This window comes from Antedon bifida, chromosome 2, assembly GCF_963402885.1.
Source record: "Antedon bifida chromosome 2, ecAntBifi1.1, whole genome shotgun sequence".
Lineage (NCBI taxonomy): Eukaryota > Metazoa > Echinodermata > Crinoidea > Comatulida > Antedonidae > Antedon > Antedon bifida.
The window spans coordinates 35,659,501-35,677,789 of record NC_136227.1 but is presented as its reverse complement, the minus strand read 5'-3'; the positions used below and the strand labels follow the sequence as shown (position 1 = coordinate 35,677,789).

The 18,289-nt window shown below is 30.8% G+C and overlaps 1 protein-coding gene across 3 annotated transcripts; it reads right to left on the bottom strand.

Moving 5' to 3' along the window:
• Positions 1 to 340: 340 nt before the first annotated feature.
• LOC144834879 (uncharacterized) lies at positions 341 to 18,190 on the bottom strand. Of its 3 annotated transcripts, none has more exons than XM_078689854.1 (10): positions 17,826 to 18,190; positions 16,354 to 16,434; positions 14,837 to 14,914; positions 11,421 to 11,567; positions 5,362 to 5,607; positions 3,477 to 3,779; positions 1,691 to 2,883; positions 1,261 to 1,341; positions 913 to 1,087; positions 341 to 665 (listed from the first exon to the last, which is right to left on the bottom strand). In XM_078689854.1, the coding sequence occupies exons 1-10, from the start codon at positions 18,069 to 18,071 to the stop codon at positions 477 to 479; spliced, it is 2,739 nt and encodes a 912-aa protein (XP_078545980.1). In that variant the 5' UTR covers positions 18,072 to 18,190; the 3' UTR covers positions 341 to 476. The 3 variants fall into 3 exon arrangements, with proteins under 3 accessions (XP_078545980.1, XP_078545981.1, XP_078545982.1); XM_078689855.1 differs by lacking the exon at positions 17,826 to 18,190 and adding an exon at positions 17,740 to 17,747; XM_078689856.1 differs by lacking the exons at positions 14,837 to 14,914; positions 16,354 to 16,434; positions 17,826 to 18,190 and adding an exon at positions 13,384 to 13,469.
• Positions 18,191 to 18,289: the final 99 nt, after the last annotated feature.

The following is an 18,289-nucleotide window of genomic DNA, read 5'->3' as shown; positions in this document are numbered from 1 at the left end:
TCAGTATATTTTTTCTATAAGTTGGAAAATATGAATCAAAATAAATCAACATCAAATGATTCCAGTCATTAAACGATTTCCAAATCACAGATGATGTGAGTTGTGCACAAACCGAAAATTCAGTATTTTTGTTGGAAAGTGTGAATAAAAATGACTTGATATCATGATTCCCAATACATCGTTGATGCCTTGAAATTAATACAGATTCTCTTTGCATGTTTTAGATAGAACTGTTGTTACCAAATCATGTCACTCTACATCATTGGTTGAATTTTCCCGATACTTGGCTGCAAATAACAAAGCCTAGCTGCGGTTTAGTTCCCACGTCTTATAGCATGGAGACGGAGTGAACATTCATAAATAATACGGAGTTCAGAGTTCAGGATAGAAATCTACTGAAACATAGTCATATAATCCAATCAGTAATTTATGCAAATTTTCTATAAAATTCTTCCTGAGTAATAGGTTTGCCTTTATTATTCCTCAGCTAAGGATCTGAAATCTGTTAAACTCATGTATTCCGGATCTTCGGTTTTGCCATCGTCATCTGCAGAATCAAATCCTGGGTTGGTTCTTGCCAACACCAGCAGACAAGGAAGTTGATCCTGATGAATGGAGTAGTGGTGGATCAGCCGAGGAAGATCTTCAAAATCTTTGCCAAAACCCTGTAAAAAATAGTAGAAAATTCAGTTTTAAATATTAAAACAATGCTTCTTATGATTCACTATTTACTTATACTATATATCCTTATGGCTGCATATATGAACATGATGTCATGTCATATCATTATCATATGTGGGCACATCACACTTTTTTTTGTCAAACTAGTTTTATAGTGTAGACAGAGCTATGTATCAAAAATCAGAAATGTACACAATGCAATAATATACAGTATAGTAGTAGTTAGCTTACCTTGATGGTATAGCCTCCGTTCTTTGTCTTAACAATTAAGTAGTTAGCCAGGCCACTCTTGTTAAAGGTCGTCTGAACTCTGATAGACAATGCAAAACATCCTGGATGACTCTTACTTTCACGTACCATAAACGCACCTATGTTCTCTTGTGACAAAATATCTACAGCAATTTCCCTAGAAAAAATATTAAAAAAACCTGTTACTTATTTTATAAAATCAATAACAAAAAATATATAAGATACGATATTATATGAATACCTAAACCATTCTTAAATTTCAGAATAAATTATACAATAAATAAATTAAATCTACGGTATTTTAAATAATACATGTAAAGAATAACTTACTTAGGGATACCAGTTCTAAACCATGGAGCTTTTGCTAGTTCACCAGCAAACTTATTGGTGATATTTGAAGGAGGGTGTATCCTGTTGAAGAAAAAAGAATATTTGTAATATTATAAACATGATAATGAATTAGAAGGACATATGATACATGAATTGTACCTTTTAATCTAACTTGGTTCCATTATGTTCATTTTAAATAGTAATAATAATAACTCGTTTTTATATAGCGCCAATAAACAAATCATTGTTCTCACAGCGCTTTGCATTGAGCTGGGTACAGCAAAGAAAACAACATTCATTTTAATAAAAAGATTCTTTAAAAATACGGGTTTTTAGATGGGACACTGTACTATATCACTTGGAAGTTTGTTCTTTATTATATATTTATAGTGTTATTTCATGTAATTTATAAAATCATAGTTAGTATTACCTTGGAGGTCTAGGTGGCACAACAGCAGTTTTTTTTTCATCTCTATATTTTCCGACATCGACCTCTACCTTATGACCTATGTGACCCGGTGCTCGAACAGCTTTCCTGTTTGCTGGTTTTGGTGACCTCACTGCTTGGTTGTCATGACCTCCTTTCCCGGACGTTGTACTAGAAGTTGTAGCGCTTGAGGTTGTACTTGAGCTACTTGACATGGAGTCAGATTTTAGGAATTTCGTTCTTGGAGCTGGAATTGGTTTTATGCGACCTGAACTCTTTTCATTTGAACTTTCTTTGACCTTCTCCGTTTTAACATTATTTGATAAGTTCACAGTACTTAAAGCATTGTTTTTTGGGGGTCGTGGCGGTGGTGGCGCTTTCCTTCTCGGTATAGGCTTAGGTAAACTTTTAAAATCTTTTACATTTGATTTGTCTGATTGTCTTTCGGGTTTTAAAGCTGTTTTAAAGTTTCCATTTTTATCAGATTTGTTTTGGAATCTTCCAATTAAATTCTCAACACTTTTATTGTCACTGTCACTATCATCTGATGACCTTGACATATCAATTTGACATTTAAGGGCTGCGCTGTGTTCCCTCTTTGGTGACCTTTGTTCCTTTGATGCCCTTTGAAATTTAGGTTCAGATCCATACGATAGTTTTCCATTTTCAAACAATGGTGAATCTGATCTACTATAACGTAAAGTATCGTCCAAAGAACATTCACGTTCTAACATATCACGATAAACATCACGCGACCGCCTATTAACCCGACTCGGTGAACCGTGCAAAAAAGCTCGCGCAACACGCATCAACTCCTCGTAGTCCTCATCTCGTTCAACCTCTTGTTCGTCATCGAGTGTAAACGCAATATTTTGTTCCCCGCTTAAATACTCATGGTCGTCCATCTCGTCGGAACTTTCTCCGTAAGCAAACAACGGAGGAGCAGAAGCGTCCTGTAGAAGAATTTTACCCCCTCTTTTAATTGACCTCTTATCGCGCAAGTCCGTTTCCCCAAGATTGCGAGGAGATTGTTCGTTCTGCAGTAAGATATGGCAGCCAGAATTCATAGATTCAGGATTCACAGTAAGAGCATCTTTTGAAGACACTGCACCATATAAACTCCACTCATTCTTTACGTCAACTTCGTAGTAAGGCGCTGGAGGAAGTGGCCGTACACGATTTGTTTGACGTGAAACCTAAGAAGAAAGTCAATATCTGTAAGCTACACACATGAATAGGATCCCATCCTACAAACTGTTAAATTGTGTGAGATAAAAGAAAGTCAATGTAACAGTGCTGTAGCCACGAGAAATAAAGTGGCAAGGTGGTCGCAACAAAATCACAACGCAACAACAATCTTTTTGCTGGCCACAGGGTTGTCAAAGGCCTCTCCGTGAAAAAGTGGTCAGGTTAAACCTTACCAATCGTACTAATGGCTACAGTCCTACAGTAAGCCATACAAATCTGAATGAATAGAAGCCCAACCTACAAACTGCGAGCAATTAAAACGTTCATAAGGTTTTATTGAATATTTTATGGAAGGCCAAAATGGGAAAAGAGCCAACTTCTTGTAATATTTTATACAACACAAAATAATGATACCATAAATAGATAATAATGTCGAATGGAAACGTGTTAAAAAAAATGCAATATTAATTACATAACAGATTAAATGTCAACTATAACTCATACAATATTAAACTTTTGTATCATACAGAAATCCAGGGATAGACGTTATATATAGAAAAATAAAGATGAAAAATAAAGAAAAACAAAATAGAGTTTATACCATTTCTTGCTGAAAATCACAAGGCTCAACAGGTGGAGCAGTAGGGCTAACCTCCTCGGGATAACTAGGCAACGAATGTGACTGCTGATTGGCTGATTCTTGACACTCCCTATCCTGATTGGTTGGAAGAGACTGAGTGAATTGGGGGTCTGTCAAGTTGTCTGATGAGGTAGACTGCAAGTTTGGAAAAAGGGAAACCTCAGAGTCGTTTCCCCAAGACAGCAGTTGGACGTTGTCGGGTAAATTTATGAACACAGATGAGTTATCCGGTGTTTTGGAGAATTTTGATTTCTTTGGTTTCTTCTGAAATGGAAAAATATTAACTTAGAAAACACATAGCTCAAGAGTAATGAATGAAACATAATTTAGTCCTCTTCCTATATACCAAACTGTACAAATTAGTTGCATACATACATAATACAGCCCTCTTCCTATATACCATACACATTAGTTGCATGCATACATAATAGTTGCAATAACAACGACATTAATACTAGAATCTCTTTATAATCACAACATAACAATTTGCTGAAATAAATTATGAAAATTATATTTTGTTGCTGGTAACTATAATTATGACAAGTTGTGACTGTTTATTAAGCTCATTTAAAAATTCAAACCACATTGTTTTAGATGTATAGTCCAAGTAGGCCTGGGTTAGAAATTTGGTAAAAAAAAAAGGGTAGAATTATATAATGAACTGTATTAACAATGTATTTACGTGTTCAAATTTAGTCTAATTTAGGGTATGGGATTATACTCGAATATGGGATTATACTGGGGTCATATACAGTATACAGAACAGTACTAACATTTGATTTTTTACAGTCAATAATTCATTGTATCTACTGGTATCTAGTATAGAATTTAAGAAACTTAAATGAACAAATTATATATAATTTAGGAGAAAGTCAAGGTCAAAAAGATAATAATGTTTGGTATTATTATGAGTCAAAGGATTGTGGGTCATATGGTTTGTATCAAACCACAATATTTATAATATTTAATCAGTACTTAAAATGAATTAGGAGAAATTACCACAAATATTTACTTTTCTTCATATGAAAAAAAACAAATATAGTTTTGATAAAAAAAATGGCTACCAACCAAATTGACCTAAAGAAAACTATGATGTAATTATTAAAAAAAGAAAAAAATGATATGGTTCGTTGACCTTTTGTTTAGGAACCATTGTCAACATTATTCTACTGCAGTTACTGCAGTATTACATCCACATTTTTTTATAACCTGGTTTATGTAATTATTTATTACAGCAGTAATTGTTTCATAAACATCTTCATATGTACATGTAGTATTAAAAAATGTAGTTACTGCAGTAACTGCAGTACAATAGTTTTGACATGATCCATTAAGGATGTTTCCAGGATGAAATAATATAACATTTACAATTTTTTTCATTTTATATTTTTGTATCCAGATTCTATTTAGGACAGTGATTACGTGATTTGATTTTAAAACTTAAGCCAGACACAAGTGAAGTTGCTATAAATCAAATCAAGTATAATAATTATCTTTCTATATTTGAAGACAACCATCTGTCTGTTAATGAGCAGACATAAAGGTCAATTTTGATTTTTGTCAGAACTATAAATTAATGAGTTTGGGATGTTTTGGGAATTAGGAGAGATGCACACTAAGCAAGGTGTTTAAAGGTGTCATAATAATTTAAAAATTAATTATGAATATATACTACAATTTTGCATCTGCCATCTCTAGTGAGGGCACTTCAGCTATGATTTTAAAAGGGCAACATTATCATGAGCTAGACTAGTTAGACCTATTCTCCATAGGCCTATTTACACTTCTGGGCCCTAGTTTGAAAAGAGCACTTCACAAAAAAAGGGTTCCTTCGAATCGTACTTACAATTTGAATGTTGTCAGATTCCCTTGCAAACCCTCTAACCGCATCAGGTGCTAACAATGCTTGCTCTTTCAGTAAATCTTCAGGTTTCGTTTCGTTCTTTTTTCTCATACGTTCCTGAACTTTCTCATAAAATTCTTGTTCTTCCTTGTTTAATCCATCTACCAATTCAAAGAATTCTTTTTTTGTTGTCAATGTTGCGTACGCGACCTTAAACGCTTTGCCCAGTACTGCGTTTAGCTCCTCAGCCTATAAAGAAATTGAAATTTATGAGATATGAATTAATAAACTGTAATATGGAAGATTTCAGTGTTTATAAGTTTATAAGCCTTTGTATGATTTGATAAATTAGAGATAAACTGGTACAATCTATAATCTAATTTGTAGATACTATAGCATATGTATTTGAATACTACATGTACTACAAATAATTGAGTTAAGTATTATCACAGATATTATAGACTTAAGTACCATCGTAAATACCATTTCATAATTGTTGTTATTATACAGTAAAAATGCTACTGTTTAGTCAATTTTAAAAAGGGACCATGTCACAATTACCCTACTGCAGTTACTGCAGTAAACTACATTTAGTTTACTATTTAACATTTTATGTAATTATTTTAGCAAGGTTGTTTTTTGGTAATCATACACACTGTTTATAAACCAACTAAAATCATACAATATTGCAGTAAACAATATAGTACTGCAGTAACTGCAGTAGATTGAAAATGTTGAAATGATCCCTATATTCACTCTTTTAAAGTAGACCAAATTGGACTTCACTTACTAGTATAAAATTCATGCTAAATAAACTATTTACTATATGTTGGTTCTATTATTGTTGGAATATTCCCATTTTAGTCTAATTATAATTACTTGGAATTATGATTTTCTATGTCAAGAAAATAATGAACTTATGCTGGTTAAACTCATTCACAAAATGTACCTACAACTTAAGGAAAAGAATTGGCATAAAAAAAAAGCCAGCAAAAACAATAAATTGTTTCATGAAAATACAACAACAAACATTAGTAGTATTGGATATAACTGTTACTTTAGGACTTAATTGAACACAACTTACATAAATACAGCAAACTGAATGTTTAAAAACTTCTCAAACACTAGAAACAACAGTGCAGTAACCAAACCATCTTACCAGCAATATCCTATGCACTTTGTATTAAGAGCTTACTTAAGCAACTGTCTACTACCAGCTAGCTGGACTTTCTTCATATTGTGGTAACTCACAGTACAGTATTGTCCCTGGAACAGGATTGCGTTTGTACGACAGGAAGGAAAAAGGAAAATACTAGAGTCTCAGTACTCGAAGATGTTTGCCAGGCTATAAGGCAGTTTCTGTAACCCTTTTATTCCTACTCCAGGAAAACTACAATACCAACAACTATACTATAATCTCTTTAAAGTTCCTACTTTAGACTCATTGGTAATGAGTAAGAGGTATCTAATTTGAGTCACTGGTGACTCTCCGAAGCAATCTATGATTAATTTGAACTGATTTATCATGTTTGCTTAAATCATAAGTTAACAACAGACGGTTCACATCATTTGAAACATAAACAATGATAATTAATGATCAATGATATTCTGAAAGATCTACTGTCTGTGAGTCACTCACTCAAAAGTCTCAGGATAAGGCGTCATGTTAAACGACCCGTATCCATTCAGTAAAATCATTGTTATGCCGAAGATGCGACAATTTAAGTATGAACACTATGATGGAACAGCTGTGCTTAGAATTGAAGTAACTTTGTGTCTACAACATCAAACAAAAACGATATTTTAATTTGATGTAAGTCAAGTCAACAATTTGCTTTGAAAACTACTTGAGACATGAATCAGAAGACAAACATAGTGTTAATAGACTTTATCAAACACTATATGATATAATACCTATTATCAAGTCAATATACTACTGATATCACCTATTATCAAGTCAATATACTACTGATATCATCTATTATCAAGTGCTGAGCAAACATTGTTGAAATTAAAGGCAGATAGATAACATCAGATAAACAAGTATTAATTAATATTCATTTAACAATATTATAAAGCTTATTTTTAAAATTTGAAATCATTGTTATGTCTTTGCTCATGATGGAGGTCATTGACTCCCAATGCATTTTCAACCAGGATTATAAATAGGTACCTGGGATTGGTTGACTGTAATGTTACAATGAATGTGGAAGCCTTTGCAGTAATTAAAGTGCTGATCTCACATTAATGTAATGGGTATTACAAATTACATCATGTGTATATCCACTCAATCTAGTAAAGTAACCTTCTCTATTTATTGAGTGTAAAATGCATAATTTGAATATTCACGTATTAAAGATTTTAATTCTTTTCTTAGGGATCATGTTAAAGTTACTCTCCTGCAGTTACTGCAGTACCTAAATTGTTTTTTTGTATAATTGCCCCCAAAAAAGCTTGCTAAATAATTGCATTAACAGGTTTTAAAGAGTAAACAAAATGTAGTTGCTGCAGTAACTGCAGTACAACAATTCTAAAAGATTTTTGTCAAAATCGGGGATTATTGTATGGTGCATTTTTCTACAAATTTAAAGGCAGCACATTAAGAATTTGGAATTACTGTTGATACTTCAAGTTCCATTTTAATATTGTAATTGTCATTCCACGACCTCAAGGTCATTTCCTATGTAATTAAACACTAGTTATTATTATTATTAATTATGCAGGGCAATAACAGATTTATAAAATGCAAGTTGATTGTTATTAATATCAAGGGTCTTCATATCTGAATAGCAATAACAATAACATGCGCTTAACAAAATCCTATGATATAATAAGGTACAGTAAGTTTACATACAACACACATTATTGATCAACCAAAGCAGAAATACAGATAATATTGATTCCTATATACTAAATACAGACAAATGTTACTTAGAACTGCGAGATGTAAAATACATCTCCCAGCTGTTTAGAACTCAACAACAAAGCTCTCGAAAAAATCCGTAAAAGCAGTAGCTGATATAAACTACTTTAAAAATAACTTTTGCCGTGTTTTAAAACTGTATAATATTAATAATAAATATTTAAACAAAATTAAATACACAAAATAAATCTAAAATTGAGGAAAACTAGTGGGAGTTCACCATAATCTCTATACTCACAGACTGCTACTGTATGACACTATTCCAACATGGAAAATTCTACATTCAATACCTCAACATCTTCATCATATAACCAAAATGATGTGTAAAGACATTATTTATACCGACATCATGGCTCTAAGTGTTTCATCATTAGATGCAATCAAGAATAATGGCACCTAGGCCTAGCAAAGAAGAGTAATTGCAGCTAGTCTGTGATGAGTACTTGACCTGACTGTGGTTATTTATAACGTTTGACTGCCTCGCCATGTGGTGGTAATATTCTAAAAGTGCTAACGATACCGACGATACAATTAGACAATCATAATCGCTAAGCAGCGAAGGAGAGTCTGTACACAATACAATAATATTGATCAGACTGGTAAATATTGTAGAATAATTATATATTTTATGCAGCATAAACAATGTATACCTGGCAAATTTACCGATTTCCATGGCGGACTACAAATTTTCCATTTACCGATTTAACTTTCTATAAAAATTATAACAATTTCTACAAGAAAAAAATAAAAAATAAATAAATAAATAAATAATAATAAAAAAAACAATTAAACAAAATAAACAATAAAATATATATCAATATTTTATAAAAATTTGTATTAATAATAATTTGAGACAAAAGTAAATGAATGATAAATAGAATAGAAATCGAACAACTGTATCTATAAAATGTCTCAAAAAAGAACTTGAATGTTTTATATTTGATTATTAAAATATTTATGTGGTCTTTTTTTCAGAAATAAAATAATGAATATTCTTGAGAATTAATAAATGAATATTCATGAGAATTAATAAATGAATATTCATGAGAATTTTACAACTAACATTTGCTCGGTTCTTTTTGTACTGTACTTTATCAAGGTTTTCTAAATACAATTTGTTTTCATTTCGTTTAACAAAGAACAACTGCAAACGACGGTATAGTCCCTGGTGAACCCTTCTAATATTAATCATTTTAAACAAAGGTTTTGCACAATACAAATATGGTGTTCTTGTAGAATATGTAATAATAATAATTAGTATATCCAATATCTACTATTGACATTCATGTCTTGTTATGTGCAGTATTATTAATTAAAAAATGTGTTATTTTACAATTTCTAATAATAATACATCATTCTTATAGCACTTAATGTACAAAGTGCTTACATTATTACCCTAGTCATTTTTGGATCAAACACATCTGGAAACATAGTTGCAACCTCAGTGTATTGTGAGCATACCAGGTACCCATTTGTACACCTGGGTGGAGAGAGGCAAACGTAAAAAGAAAGTGTCTTGCCCAAGGATACAAGCAATGCGATGAGCGTTGGATTCGAACCTTAACTTCACAATCAATAGTGCAACATCTAACACACTGAGCCACACACCCTCATATTAATAATTAATTAGTTTTGTTAAATAATTAGTCCTTATTAAATCTATCTTCTAATCTTTATGTTCACCAAAGTGCTTTGTAGGAAACCAAAAGTATATTCCAAGTTAAATGTACTGTAACGTATGCCTTACAGAAGAAGTAAAGGTAAAATCAGGAAATCAAGTCCAAATACAACCGGTATTGATTACAAATTAAACCACAATCAGATCATAATTAAACTCTTGACCTTCTTACACAATTTGTTTGTATATTAAAAAAAAAAAATTAGTCTGTATGGCGCAATGACACTAACCAACTCCTACAATAATTACAGAATTTAAAATCCTTAATTCCTGACCATATTTGGTAAGTTCAGAATCATTTATAGCATTCAAACTGTAATATCCTGTAAGGAACAAATTCAGTGATTTATTCTGAAAATCAAACAATATCTGAATTATAATATTTATTTTAGACATTTTTTTAAGATCATTCTTATCAACTATGATCTGTTGTGCTTAATCTAGATTTGCATTTTTTTTTTCATATTCTTTGGTTTTTTTTTCATATTATTTTTAAATTATTATTATAGTATTAGTTAGTAATACTTTTTCCTATAGTCTATACCTCCCACATATTTACTCAATGAATTTAGTAACTAGAATTCTTTGTATTAGTAGATTTTCTTCATAAACTATAATTATTCTTTGTACTTTGCAAATTGCTCATTTCGTATTTTTCATATTGATGTCAATTTGTTGATAATACAATTAAATACATCCTTTATCTTATTTATTTATAACTCCCACTCATTTCTCTACAATCCGTCTTCTTATTTGTTAAAGGGGATATGAGTGTTTAAAACGGAAAGTCTACAGCAGTTGTATGTATTGGATAAATATGACTTAAAAGGACTACTTATTGTAGCTGATATCCAATGCACGATGACACATAATAAATATTAATGAATATTATTAATTCATTTTAAAGAACATTACCTATTATTACTTTGAAACCGGATGAATTTTTTTTCGCATGAATTACAATCATAAACTTATGCAGTACTTTCAGTTGTTATGAGGTTTAATACGAAGTGACAGTATCATGGTCATGGATTTGGACCCCGGATGCTGGAAAACATACTGAGCTACTGCGTCACTTCTTTTTTTTTTAATTATAGAGGAGCTGTAAGGAGCATGTCAACATTATTCTACTGTCAGTAACTACATATTGTTTACTCCAACACACACTGATTACTGCAGTAACTACATTTTGTTTACTCTAACACACACTGATTACTGCAGTAACTACATTTTGTTTACTCTAACACACACTGATTACTGCAGTAACTACATTTTGTTTACTCTAACACACACTGATTACTGCAGTAACTACATTTTGTTTACTCTAACACACACTGATTACTGCAGTAACTGCCTCATGAACTACATTGAAACAAATAAGTTATTGCTGTAAAAAATGTAGTTACTGCAGTAACTGCAGTAACATAATTTTGATCCGTTATTAGAATACACTTGCCTTACCTGAAATCTTTCTTCTGTACAGAAAACGTGACAGTACTGCAGACCAACAGGGCCTTTTGGATTACGAGCAAGAAACGCAAACTGGTGGTTGTCTGGTTCGCACGTCGAGTATGAAATCCTTTTCAATGCATGCGCCATAAGAACAACCTGTTAAAGAAATTAAAAATGTTTACAAACCATTCTTCCATTTACTTTTTAAACTGAGTCATAAAAAATGAAAGATTTCTTTGGGATGGTAAAGTAATTATATTTGTTACGGTCAAAAACATTCAATAAACATAAACCACAGATTACAATGTGAACCTGATTGACGATAAACAGTTTCATTTTATTTTCATTTAAAACAACATTTATTGCCGTTGACAATGCTCCTGTAAAGTTACGAAAAAACCCAAAACATTGAGAAAACCAGCTATAATAATACTAGTGTACTACTATTGGGGAAAAGAGGTAATGTCCACATCTTGGATTAAAATAGAACAATAAAGTTAAAAAAGGGGGAAAAAGAAATTAATCTCATAATTCAAAGTTAAAATCCAAGGAATAATCTGAATAGATTTAAATAAAAATATAATTTTTTTTAGTAAGGGAGCACAACGAAAAAAAAATTAACTTAAAAAATACAGAAATCAGATGTGATATGTACAGTAGTGTTGCTATACAGGATAAACATATTTAATAATTATAGTAACAAACAATACATTTTAAGATGATTTAGAAAAACATAAAAACATACCTAGTACGTTATCCACAAAAACACTAGTAGAATTCCAGTGACCAAAAGTATGATCAAAGAGGGTTAAAAATAAATTTAAACGAAGTTTGATTGAAATATATACAATTAAATATTGTAGGAAGTTACTACGTAATGACCAACACAATTAGAGACAGCCCACCAAACCTATGACGACAGGATCTAACCCAGTTTAAACCACAACAAAGCAATTGGAGATTATAATATAGTATAATTATTGGGATCACAGCAGACAAAAGATGAATAAAAAGAATAAATGAGATGTAAAGTATTTCATTTTATAGCAATTAGTTTATTGAAATTAAAATTAAAATGAGGATGTTGGCATTTTCAAAGTATAGTGTATTGAGTAATTTACTCTATTTTAAAATCAATGGTAAGATAGGATGATGATATGATGATGATGATGGTTCTAAAAAAGAAGCAAAATTAAATAAAATGTGGTGATTCAATTACGTATACACAACAATCAAAAAAACAATATTATTACATTTACAGCATCACAATTGGCATACTGACGTGAGTAAGATTGGCACAGGGCTACAATAAGGATATAGGAACAGTTCAACAACTCAATTTAACCATACTTTAATATCCCTAAAATCACAAGACAGTGAATCGTAAAAATCTTTACCCAAACAAATAATTTTTTTTAATGTGTACACAGTGCAATAACCTTACATAAGTTATTATTAATTTTAAAAATCTTGGAAACATATACAAACCAAGTGACCAAATATTTTTAGGCAAAACGACAGTGTATTAGTTTTAGTCAACACTGTACATTTGTGAAACAGGACGGTATGATGGAGACTGCATATGGTGCTTACCAACGAGACGTGCAATGCTTAAACTTTAAACTACGCATCCGTAAGCTCCAATATGCCGTTGTCATACCACCTTATTTCGTAAACTCACTGTATAAGACGTCGTGAAAACCAGTAACTTGCCAACAAAAAATCATGAGATTCAAATTCTTACTGTTGAACTTTCAGCAGAAAACCAAAAATAAATATAAAATATTGAAAAAAATTTGTTGACAGAGAAGCAATAATTATGACAAAAAAAGAAAGGAAAACAGAAAAATACTAAAACTAAATTCTGTAATAAAATATTGTGTAGGATAATTGTCAAAACAAAAACGTTCATAAACAAAAACGTTCATAAACAAAAACGTTCATAAACAAATACGTTCAGAAACAAACTTACATCACGTCAGTAATATCCATCTTAACCACTATATGACAAAAACATAAATTTTACGAGATAATATACAAGACTCTACCACGTCCGGGAGACAGCAATATAATAAATGCAATCTGCAGAAAGCTAGGCTTAGCTGAACAGTAGCATGACCTTGGATATTGTCAAGGAGATCGTTGGCCTAGCTTGTATAAGCTGCATCTTGCTACCAAAGGGATCAAATAAGCCTACAATTACCATTTAGCAGGAAACTGCTGGAAATTGTTGTGGGGTAAACGTAGGAACGTGTCAACTAAGTATGATTCCTTAAATTAGTGCCAAATTTTGAATACTATTTAAAATTATTTTATTGTGTGGAGATATGTTTACTGCTTCTAATCATGGAGTAAAGAATAATTATTCTTTAATCCATGTTCTAATTGGCAAAACCAGTATACACAATTATATTAATAACTAGTTATACGGGTAATGGCAGTGATAGTGAAATAATTTAAAACTGACAACTGATTAGAAAGTTTACTCAATATTAGACATTTATTCAGTTATTATAACATTATTTTTTATAAAATAAGCAAGTTATTTTCAAAATAAATAAAAATAATACTAAACATCTTGATACAGTAGTTGTAGTTTTTAGTTAATTAAATGTTTCCTTAAAATGTAATAAATAATTATTTTTTAATGTCTGTTAATTCAACATTTGATGCATAGTTATTAATTAACCGACACAGAAATTTGTGTAAAAATATTAAATAATTTGAGAATACAAAAATGTCTATAAACAAATATGCTGATAATTACAGAGGGCAGCAGACACCATGTACCAAAATATTGCACTGCAGTTGCAATGTAGTAACTTACATTGTGTAGTGGATTTGAACACTGAATGATGCAGTAAAACATAATGAATAAAAAAGCAAACTTGTTGATAAACTGGTATAGTTGCTTATTATTAATTATAAATATCCATGAATGTATTGCTATGTAATGTAAATTTAAATTTGGGTTTCAATCATAGTGTTAAAAAGCTTGACAAGAAGTGTTCAGTAATATTTTAGAAATAATTATTTATTGTAAACTTAACTTTCTATTAATTATTTTAGTTGAATAATATCCAAAGTATTATGTACAGCTAAGGAATACAAGGAAAAACTTGCATTGTATGTATGCTGAACTAAGAATGAACTATTCTGCTTTAGTAGTGACTTACCTTCTCATTGGCAACTTGGTAGATGAAATACAACTGTACGCTGGTATCTAAGACCAGACTATTGTGCTTTAGTAGTGACTTACCTTCTTATTGGCAACTTGGTAGATGAAATACAACTGTACGCTGGTATCCAAGACCAGACTATTGTGCTTTAGTAGTGACTTACCTTCTTATTGGCAACTTGCTAGATGAAATACAACTGTACGCTGGTATCTAAAACCTGATTATTCTGCTTTAGTAGTGACTTACCTTCTCATTGGCAACTTGGCAGACCTTGATCCCTGAGAGTGCAATGACAAGTTGGACAGCTTTGGCATTTTTTTTATTCTGATGAAAAAAAGGACAATGGACAACTATTAAACAGTTTAAGATTAAATACCATTCACACTACAATATACAAGGGCACACTTAAGACAATGTACACTAGAACAATTAGCAATTTCATAAAAAGAAATAGTATAGATTTTATACTAAATCTCTATATTTATGATATTAGAATTTTAAAAGATTTTGAAAATATATAATATTCCACACTGTATTAAAAAAAAATCTTTTTTTTGTGGGATTCACCCACTTTCATTCCTTCAATGCTGTATATTACCTACATGGGTCAATGTATTATATTACATTTATTTATTCAATATTTATATTATTTTTTGAATTGATGTTAATAAAGATGTACTGATTTAGTGTTGTAACTGCCACATTAAAAAAAAACAAAAAACCTGGACTCCTAAATACTGTGGAAATCAGGAGACCAAGACTTGGGCTTTGGATACAGAGACAAATGTTGTTTAATATAATGTATGTAGATAAACTATACATATTCTGTACTGAAAAGTGACATGCTCATTTTTAAAAACAATGTCTACAATATTATTTGTAAATTATTAACAAAAATTATTCAAAGTGATCTCATAAATTACTCCCTCATGCATTCCTCGATGACGGAAATTCAGTTTCCTGGTAACCAACCAATCATAAATCCATTGGAATCTGCTATTGTGACAATGAAGTTGTCTATCAACACTGTATACAAAACTACAATTGATTTCAACAAGCAATTAATACACTGTTATTAGGCACTTATAGTGGATAAATGGCAATATAATTAACATTGCTAACGTATGATATTATTGTTCATTTTGATTTGCATACGCAAGGAGGATTTAGTTTGGTTCACCACTTGTTATCTGTCTTTTGAATTTTTATGGAAACATATTGAATGTATATGATGAATTTGTTTTGTGTATTTCGGTTTTGTAAATGTTTTAGAATTACAAAAAAGGTAATTTCTCTCCTAAAGTACAACAGGTACTGTACAAATGAAAAGTAGAAATTCTCTCCTAAAATCAGAAATTGAAAATGAAAAAGATAATTGTTAATGTTAAAAAAATATTTGAATTCTTTAAAACCTAACACAACATTAAATTGGTGACTGCCAGTTTATTTAGTGTACCGTGTGCAAAATTTTACGCTTGTCTGTTGTCAATAATTAAAGGTTTATTCAATTTTGTATGTAATAATGATACTCCAATTTAACTCAAGTTTTAATAATAATAATAATGCCTTTTGTATAGCGCTTAACCAAAGTAAATTTTCTCGAAACAAGGTGGAACTTACGTCATTTCATATGCTATGCGAAGGAAATGGGTTTTCAGCAATTGTTTGAAGATGTCAATAGAATATTGGGGTTTTTAAATAATTTTCTTCAAGCAAAATGAAACACACAACAGACAAACAAATATAATATATTGAAACTTTACCTTATATTTATTCATTTCTTTCTGTAGATAATTTGCCCTGTTGTCATCAGATATGTGCATCACAGGAAAACTAGTTACGTACTAATTAAATTAAAAAAGAAGACAACATTTTAAATGAAATGAAAGTATGAAATAAGCGATGTAAAGCTCTATCTACACTATAAAACTTCATGTGACAAATGTGATGTGCCCATATATGGACATGATGATGTTATATCACTACCATATTTGGGCACATCACACTTTTGTTGTCAAACTAGTTTTATAGTATAGACAGAGCATTAGAAGTAATGACATGTTAATATTTAATTAGCAGCATTAAAGGAGGTCACCTAATTAATGTTGTTACTATGGGAAACAGGATACGTAAGATATCCTATGTTCCCTGAACATGTGATCTAAATTGACCAATCACTGATGATTATTAATTAAAAACTTGAAAAGGAAAATGAAGACTGTATATTTTGACCTTTGTGGCTATTACAATTTTATAAATGATTAAAAAAATAAAATTTTTGAAGAAATGAAATAATTATTCAGCAAATTTGCACGATTTAAACAACTTTACAAGTTTAAATAAAATGCTTACTAATTTGTTTTAATCAGTAACTGTATAAAATAGTGTAAAGCTCTGTCTACACTATCAAACTAGTTTGACAAAAAAAGTGATGTGCACATAAAGTTTGATAATGTATACAGAGTTTAAAGGATTGGAATATCATAAATAATAAAAAATATTTGAATGATGTAATTGTAATGGACAATAGTATGAATGAATAAATGCTAAATAATAAAAATCACTGAAGAAAATGAAAAGCTTAATAATTCAATGACTGACCATTTGGTTAATAACTATAAAATACTTCTTTCTTTTTCAACAGTGAAACCGTACAATCAATGGACATTGCTGCTGCCAACGGTTACCATGCAAATGAGGTAATTGAAGCCTGGTGGCCACGCTGGGAGTTGAACTTGTTCAATAATGTGGCGAGTGTCAGGACTGTCGTCGAATGTTTTCATTACCTTCCAAGTCGCGCTTAATAGTCACGGGTCAAGTGCCATTTTTTGAAAAACTTCTTTTCAACAAGGATTTCATTTTATAATTGAAACGATCATGTGGCAAAAAATTATATATACAAAACTACTACCGTAACTGTTTACATCATTTGAACAAAATTAAATTAAATTATAATTAATATTGGCTCTAGCCTAGGCCAGCCTAATTTTTAATTAATAATAAACAAATTATTATCAAATTATTAAATAATAATTATAATTATATTTATCTAAAAAAAGTAATTAAATTAATTGAAATAATTATCATCATCTTTTTCAAAGTACTAAAATACATTATAATTTAATATCTTCAAAATTAAAAAAATTTACCTTAGCAAATCTTTGAATAATTATCATCATCTTTTTAAAAGTACTAAAATACATTATAATTATATCTTAAAAATTCAAAAATTTACCTTAGCAAATCTTTGAATTTCTTTAGTGCCATTACCAATATTTTCTCCTTCTTCTTCTCCTCCATCGTCCCCGCCTCCTTGAGTCTTCCTTGACTGCTGAGCCAAGTCAATTGGACTCCGTTCAGGCTGGGCTGCTGCTTCACTAAAACTTTGAGGTAGTTTTTGTAGTAAATGTTCACGCCTTTCCTGAAATAAAGTAAGCTCAACAGTTCGCTTCTCCTTCTTCTTTGACTTGTTTGAAAACATGACGACAATCAAATAAAAGGACAGATGTAATATGAAAACGGAATATCTCAGTCTTTTATTTCGTCGCCATTCTTCTTTTCTTAAAAAATCTTGTGAAAGTTCTTATATCGTGCTCAAGTCTCACACGTCGTGTTTGTTGACATCGGATACTTCCGGTGCTCTACTTACTTTTTGCTGTTGATCCTTGTGTTAAAAAATGTCAACCTAAAATCGTTTAT